Below are 8,492 nucleotides of genomic sequence, written 5' to 3'. Positions count from 1 at the left end.
CGAGAAGACCAGAAGTTAGGTTCGGGTGAGCCCTATTTCGGATGGCAGAGATCACACAAGCAAGCGAAGCCAGAGCAGAAGACCCGGATTGAGGCGAGCAATACCGGAGCAGAAGGCCTCAATCAGAAAGTCAACTTGGTTGACAGTGGTCCGGGCGCTTGGACCGTCCGAGCGCCCGGAGGTTGATTTTTGACCAGATCGCATCAAGCGTGATCCGTTGCGTTGGGGTTAAAGTTTTATCCCCCCAGGACGCCCCGACAAAGGCTATAAATACAGCCTTGGTCCATAAGCTTTTCAACAATTCAAACAATTCATTCATTCAACACATGCGCTTTATTTGTAGTTTAGCTTCTCTGTTTTACGCTTCATTGCTGTAAAAGACTTCTCCGCCTGAAAGAGATATTTAATACTACACTTTCCTTTGATTAACAACATACTCGGTTGTAACCAAGTAAATCTCTGTGTGCCTCTTTCTTTAGTTTCTTTCTGCTTATTTATTTTATGAAGTGTTAGTTTAAGAAAAGTTGAGAAGGATTTTGTCCTTTTATTTTTTGCAGGTTATTCAACTCCCCTTCTAGTCGACTATCGTGGTTCAACACAAGCATCGGTGGAGGTATGCGTTGTATGTGATTTCTATTGTTGCGCTACAGTCTTCTTATTGCTCTACTCTTTGCTTCGCCAGAGACTAACTTGAGCGTCAGAGGGTCATTACCGGGGACCCCTTCCCTGGCTCGGTACAGACGTCAGTTGTGTTGCATGTCGAAGCAAAATCCACAAGAGATCAGTAGGAGCGTCACATCTCCAGTATCAATCTCATCGACTTTTAGACAGGATCGCTGACTAAAATTTATTTTGACAAATAAGTTTAATTTTTAATAACTAAAGTTTAATTTTAATTTGGTGATAAATATGTAATTTTAATTTGGCTAAAGTCAAATTTGATCATAATTTAAAATTTTTACGGGGTAAAATTGGATTTTACTTACAATTTATAATTCGTGTAGTCAAAATTAAATTTGACATATATTTCAAATTACTTTATTAGTTATTTGGATATTAAAATATTTTACTTTGTCCTTTGAAAATTACATTTATTATTATTACATTACTTATTTATTTATAACTTTGGTCTAATCGTAAATATTTGACGCTTCGAAAACTAGTCAAAGTAGATCCATAAGATATTACATTAAATTTTGAATCATCTTTGTTTTTTTTATTTTTTACCAATAACTTTTTTCTCTAACACTAATATTATATATATTATATAAAATTTATATCTTTTATTAATTTTGATAGTTTTGTTGAACAAATTATATCTATTAGTAAATATATTATTAATGGATCAAGCGGAGACTATGAAGCGGCCTTATTAGAAGTTGAAGAATTTAGTCCCACATCTGGTATTTTCGATCAAGCGGAGACAAGCTTGCAATATAAAATTGGCGCGGGTTCAACAGTTGAAACCATCTTTGCGCTTGGGGCAATGTCGCAGCTAGTGAGGTTTTAACCGAGGCGCGACAATTGCTGGTTGAAAACTATTTCCAAACCCCCTCTTTGGCCTGGGTTTTGCCCAGTGCCTTCGAGAATTTCTGGAAGGGTTCCCTCTAAAAAGGGTAAAGCCCTGCAATTTAAGTTAAATTTGGGTGGTTCTGACGTCGATTGCCACGGTGGAAAATAATTTATGATCATTAATTTAGACTGTAGGAAAAATAATATGGATAATAAAACATCATTTTTATCATCCGTGTTTCAACAAAACTTAATCTGCCTCTCTACTTGAGCGATTGGACCTTCTTCCTCGCCAGAAACGTGACAATCCTTGCAAAGAACATCCTCTTCCTCCGTCTCGGCTCAGGCTCCGTAGAAATGGCACGCTCCATAACTCCCCTGGGGCTCTCTGTCGAGCTCTCACCGCCTACTTCACACGAAAACTTTCCAGACTTCTCTCCGACATCGAAGCTTCCTTGCTTTTGCTCGTCATTCGGTTTGTCTAGCTCCTGCTCCATGAGAAGCTTCTCTTCCTCGGCCTGCCTCTCTTCCTCGGCCTTCTCGAGCCTCTCCATGGCGGCCCTCAGCTCCTTCTTCTTTCCCTCCAACGTTTCCTTTGCCTTCTCCAGTTTCTCTAAGCTTTTTGACTCGGACTCCTTCGCTGCCTCCATTTGCTTAATAGGCGGCGTGATTCTCTCCTTCGCTTGTTCCTCTGCTTCCTTGGCCTTCTCGATGAGTGCACTGTACTCCTCTAAAGGCAATATCACTCCATTGGAGTCCTCTCTGCTTGCTTGCAGGGATTTGACTTCTGAGTTAGCCAACGCCTGCCACGCTTTGGCTGCCTCAATCTGCTTCAGAGCAGCAGTCAGTTTCAGCTCCATTGCAGTGGCTTCTGCTTTGGCTTGCAAAGCTTCTTCCTTGGCCTTGCTTAGCTCCTCGCACGCCGTATTAACTAGTTCTTTAGCTTTCTCGGCCTCTTCGGATGCTTCTTGCAGTTTAGCTTGCTTCTCGCCAGTCAACTTCTTCTTTATGGCACCCTCTCTTTTCTGAACCAATTCCAATTCAAGGTTCATCCTGTAAAGTTGGGCTTCGAGGGATGAGATGGAGGCAGATTGAGAGTCTTCCCTCTGTCTCACGGCTCTCAAGGCTGCCATTTCCCTGTCCAAGTCACATTGAAGTGAAGAGAGCTGAATCTTAATGCTGTCAACACTATCCGTCGATTTCTCAATGTGACTCCTCACTTCTTCAATCTCCATCGTAGCATAATCCAGTGAAACTAGCTCAGCTTTTAGATTAAGTAAAACCGTCGAAGCTCTACATAATTCTGACTTCGCATCGTTTGTCAATAGCATCTGTTCATGAACCTGCTGTAATTCTTCTTCTGCATGCTTGAGCAAATTGTGCCACATCAATTTTTCTATATCCAGTGTCAGTGCTGCAATAATTGTTTGATCTGCCGCGTGGAGATGCGTGGCATGAGCTGATTCAAGCAACTCCTTGGTTGAAATCAGCTTGAGAGTCAGCTCCTGGACGGTCAGCTCAATCTCTTTCGTCGCAGCAAAAGAATCTGCAACTTTCTCAACTGCAACGTCTCTTTCTCGAAGCAATGAAACATATGCGACTCGCTTGGGCTCCAACTCTTCTGTTACCGATTTCAGCTCTGCGACAGCACTCGCATATCTCTCGTTGGCCACGTCCAGCTGCGCCCTGGACGCGAGGCTTGCACCGTTTGCAATTCCTTGCACTACTTCTCTCAGCCTCAGATCAGCAAGCGCAGAGTCCTGCTTTGCCTGTTCATTTAGGGTTTCTGCTCTCTCCAGCCGAAGGTTCAGCTCTTCAGCATGCCCTTTGAAGTAATCGAGCTCCTCCAGAACTTGCCCCGTAGCCGTTTCTTCATCTTGAAATCTCTTTTGGTACTTGACAATTTCTTCTTGTACTTTCTTGAGTTCGAGTTGAGCCTGCCTTTGCTTCTGCGAATTCTTGAACAAAATATTTGTTTTAGTGATCGACAGAAAACAAAACAAAAAAAGTACGGAATTAAACATTACTTCTATGGACAGTGTCTCTTCAGCTTTGCAATCTACAATCCCTCTGAACTTTGTGACGGCTGCTCTAACCGATTCAAAAGGTGCAGCTGTATCAACGAGCACTCTGTTGATCCTGTCGTCTTCTTTCTTCGCGCCATCATTCTTCGACTCATTGAATGAAGGTGGGTCAGGAAGACTCTTCTTCGATTCTGAATTATCGGCAAGATTAGGGAGCAACAAAATCTGGCCATCGAGTTCTGATTCCTCTTGTTTGGCAACTTCGAGTTGGATTAAATGATCATGGAGCACTTGAGTATCATTAAGAAAGAAAGTGTCGTCCATTTGCAGTCCTTTCGGGCGCTGATCACCGTCTTCGTTCTTGAAGATTGCAGGCAATGGAGATGATGAAGGGCTGGAAGAACTATCTGGAGATGAAGAAAAAATAGAAGGGCAGGAGCTTTCTCCATTGCTGTTTGTTTGCGCCATGGAAGGCTTATTTATTGGTCGCTCCCTCTGTAGTCGAGTTTGAGGAACGATCGATTTCTGAAAATGCTGGATTGTGAATCTTTAAAGAGATCTGACCTCTGAGAGAAAGTAAATAAATTATGCCTCGATAGAAATGTCAGACATTGTGCATGAACAAAAATGATCAGGGACGTCACCGATGAATAATTCTTCACACTTTTATTTCATTTTTCATGTACCAATGATCTTAACTCGAATCAAAACGGCGAGTTGGATGGACTCCGAGAATCATGGATCGAAATTTTGTTGGAAATGCAGAAATCAAATGAGAAAGGAAGAAAAATGGGAAAACGTAAAATTCAGCAAAACATATGCTGAAAATTCTGAGAATCGCCTAAATGTTATTATCATTGAATCTTCTCTGAAAAACAATTTCAACTTTGCTATATAATTGCGAAACTAAGATAATTAAGATTACCAGTGGAAATCTTGGAGAAAGCTATGAATGATGCTGAGAATGCTTCAATTCAATTTGGAGGAGGAAGAAGAAGAGGCCGGGGAGTCGTATGCTATCTCAAACAGAATTCTCTCTTTTTCTCGGCCATCAATTTCTATGAATGCTCTGTTTTGGAGCTGTTTAAACTTCTATTTTTAAAAGGAGCGTCCCAAAATCAATTAAAAAAAAGGTAAAAGTTGTAATTGTTTTGATCACATCCCTCTTCGTTTTAATTTATTAAGAAATAACTAGTTGTATTAAAAACTATTCACTTTTATCAAAACCAAGAACATTTTAATTCCAATAAAAAAAGTATTTTAAAATTTTGACTATTTATAAATCTGTGTCTTCATGAGTTGAATGGAAACTTTTAGTATGATGGCGGGCTTAAAGCTAAATCCGAGAAAATCATGCTTTAGCGGGAATAGAGGAGAGCACATGACAAAGACATTCAAATCCATTTATGACTGGACTTTACCAAAAAATAGATGAGGATGAATAAATTTATCATAATGATTTATCTAGTTATCAGTAAATAACTTGTGGTAAAGATATAATAAATCTATTGATAGTTGACCACTTGCTAAAAGTATGTAGGAGGATACATAAGGATGGATTGGACTAGTGGTTATTGGGGATTCAATAAAAGTCTCACATTGAAAAGATTAAAAAGATCATAGTTTTAAAAGGAGGTATAATATCTCCATTGACATGAGACCTTTTGAATATAACTCAAAAATAAATCCATAAGAGTTTAGTCCCAAAGTGGACAATATTATACTATTATGGAGATATGTGAATATCCTTTCGATCACAACAAATGGTATTAGAGTCATGGTCCAGACCAGATGCTATATGAGGTGGCCTTGAACAAAGTTGCAGGAAGTCTGGTGTAGGTTAGGATGACCAGATAATGCTGGGGAGGCTCAAAATAAGTCAAGAATGATGAGGTACTTGTGGGAAAATCCAGAATGAGAATAATGAAGGCCATTCGTTTGAGTAGAGGAAAGATAATAAATCCATGACTATATCGAAATCAAGATAGTATAAATAGATGATATATTTTCTATATTTCAGGAAAAAAAAATTCTTTTATTCACAATTCATTACTATATTTAGCTTCTCTCAAAGTAAAAAAAAATGGACAGCCCGGTACACGAAATTTTCATCATGTGAGGTCTCGGGGAAGGATCCATTATACACAATCTTATCCAATTTTTTTACAAGAAGATATTTTCAAAATTTGAACACATGACCTTTTGATCATATAATAATAATTTTATCATTACGTCTAGCTTCACTTCCTCTTCTCTCAAAAGTAGTCTCCTTAAAATAGGATATTTCAAATGTGTAAGTAGAAGCTGAGCAGCAAAAGGTCATTATTAATTTTAATACTCTTTGTTCTATTAGAGTATAGATCACTTTTAGTTTTCCTCCTGAACGAAGCAATTATTTTTTCCATGGTATTTTTTTTTATTTCCATTCAGTTAATAAGAGAACTGAAAAATCAATTAAGTGCTGGGAGGAAAACCAAGAATGTAACTGTGAAGTTTCTAAAACCTCCAATGGCTCCTTTATGACAAAGACCTCTTTTACAGAGAATCATAAATCAGTTGCAAACAAATGGAAGTGTGCAGCCATTAGATAAAGAGAATAATCGGCTGACAATTAGAACTTCTGGCGAAGATCTGCACAAATCAAGAAGGATACCAATGGCACCAGTAGTCCGTAATGTGCAAGCTCAACCTATGTGAAGTTCCTCTATTGCAGTTGCAACTACTTCAAAAAAATATAAATTTTAACACATTGGCATCTAGTAGCAAGTACAGAAGCCCATCTCTAGTGTCGCAAGCATTTACCAAATCAAAGATTCCAGCTCAACCAAAATCTTTCATTAATCAAGGACCCATGATGTTTAATCAAGTTTTGAGGGGTGGGAATCTTGTTGGAAGGCTTGGTACAACCCAGAGAGTCTCGTGCGTCAACATAGGACGGTCTGTAATCTAGATTTCTACAAAAGATGAGTACTATTCTTAACTCTACTTCCATATCAACCATGGTAGACAGTGTATCTCCCTCGTGATGGCCTTGGGTCGGCTGCGATGGGAGTGCTGGGGACGAGCGATTTCGCCTTTTGCCACATGATAGACAGTGTATCAAATTGTTTATTTGTTTTTTTTACATATCAATTATCAACCATGGTAAATAATGTATTAAACTATTTTGTTAACCATTAAACATGTAAACTAAACTAAACTAAATTAAAATTGATATGATATTACCAGGTCTAGATAATATTTTAAAATTCTATAAAAATCTAATTCTATAATAAATAAATAATGAACAACTATATAAACGTGGTACACGGAAATAGACACCCCTGGGATTATAGTATAGCAGAAAGGTGTAAGTTATCACTCAGATATCCGTGGTTCAATCCTCAACTATGGTACATTTGTATGATTTTTTTTTTAGATGGGACGCGCAATCATAGGATGCTGAACATCTAGACTATCAGTCATGAACGTTGATCCTGTCCGGAATCTGAGTCAGACGGACCGTCGGGTGAGGTAGATGGAATGTCGACCGAGTCGCGACATCCCGGAGGGGGTGTGCTGAGATGGCTTCCATGTTGACTAAGTCTTCAAAAGTCCTCTGGTCAACGCTACCTGCAGCCAGCGACCGGATCCCCCCCGGTCCTTGGTATCTCGAGGCTCGAGACAGATTCAATGAATATATAAATAGCAGACTAATAATATAATAATGAAATAAATGAGAGGCAAGTATGAAAAACATACCCTGGCCTAGGGGGGCGCCCTCGGATGGGACGCTGCTCGAATTGTCGTGACCTGGAAGAGTAGATGACTTTGAGCTGGATGAAGGGTTGGATCTGACGACGCGGAGCCGAACGCGGTGGCGCAAAATCAGATGCGACCTCGGCACGTAGGCCAGACTATGACATCAGCACGTAAGCCGGGATAAGACTTCGACACGCAGGTCGGGATAGGACTTCGGCACGCAGGCCGAGAAATAACAACAACAAGAAGGTTAGATATACAAAGCACACAGTTCGAAAGACAACTGCGGCTCGCAGGTCGGGTTACAATAATGACAATGACCAGAACATAAAAACATCACACACGTCGAGTCGGAACATAACAACAGCGAGGGCTCAAGGGCCCAATCAACATCAAAGGCATACGACAATGCGGATTGAGAGCGGGATTGACGTCAGACCTAAAGAAAAGGGCCCTAGATGATCGAATCCGGCTGCGAGGCTGCCGCCAGCAGTAATGACGCTGTGAGGTCAGTCGAGACCGCGGGTCGGTCGGCAGCTGCCTCAACTGCTACTGGAGGTGATGGTCGCGTGAGGAAGGCGAGGGGATGCTGGCGTGCTCATGAGCTCAAGTGATGGAGGCGGGTCTGGCTGTAAGAAGAGAGGGAGACGGGAGATAGAGCACAGGAGGGGGGCAGCGTGTGGGGAGAAGAGGCGGCGGCGAGGTTCGACGCCGAGAGGGAGAAGCAATGTTGATGGAGCGAGTCCAAAGCCGTTGGCGACGAGAAGGGAATAGGCAGCCGTCGGCGTCGGAGGCAACCGGCCTGAGAGGTGGTCGGCGTCGCAGCGAAGGTGATCCCTCCTCCTTGGTTCCTGACGACGAAGAAGAGGGAGAGCAAAGGGGTAGATCGTGTGGCGTCGGCGGCGAGGAGGAGAGGGAGAGAAACGGAAGCGGAGGCCGGCAAGGTGCCTGAGAGGGAGGAAGAAGGTCTTTCTCCCCTTTGGCGGCGGCGGAGAAAAAACGAAGAGAAAAGCCCCCCTCGAACAGTGCCTTCCTCCCCCCCCTTAAGCCCTATACAGTCATAAGACCATATTACCCCTCTCTCTCCCTTTAATTTCTTCTCTGCCCTATATCCATATCTATATCACAAGCCTCCCATTCAAGTCTAGTCGAAGGAGACGCAAGTCCGACTGACTAGACCAAGACCAAAACAGACTCGCTACCGAATGCGAAATC

The 8,492-nt window shown here is 41.6% G+C and overlaps 1 protein-coding gene and 1 non-coding gene across 2 annotated transcripts; one reads left to right on the top strand and one right to left on the bottom strand.

The window, feature by feature from the left end:
• Window positions 1-1,468: 1,468 nt before the first annotated feature.
• LOC122013091 lies at window positions 1,469-1,624 on the top strand. The gene has a single exon (XR_006120435.1). It is a non-coding gene; the product is annotated as a U4 spliceosomal RNA (small nuclear RNA).
• Window positions 1,625-1,775: 151 nt separating this feature from the next.
• Window positions 1,776-4,004, bottom strand: LOC122011013 (protein WEAK CHLOROPLAST MOVEMENT UNDER BLUE LIGHT 1-like). Its single transcript, XM_042567461.1, has 2 exons — window positions 2,478-4,004; window positions 1,776-2,423 (listed from the first exon to the last, which is right to left on the bottom strand). The coding sequence occupies exons 1-2, from the start codon at window positions 4,002-4,004 to the stop codon at window positions 1,776-1,778; spliced, it is 2,175 nt and encodes a 724-aa protein (XP_042423395.1).
• Window positions 4,005-8,492: the final 4,488 nt, after the last annotated feature.

Source organism: Zingiber officinale, chromosome 8A (genome assembly GCF_018446385.1).
Source record: "Zingiber officinale cultivar Zhangliang chromosome 8A, Zo_v1.1, whole genome shotgun sequence".
In the NCBI taxonomy this organism is placed as follows: Eukaryota; Viridiplantae; Streptophyta; class Magnoliopsida; order Zingiberales; family Zingiberaceae; genus Zingiber; species Zingiber officinale.
This window is presented reverse-complemented; position numbering and strand designations above follow the sequence as displayed.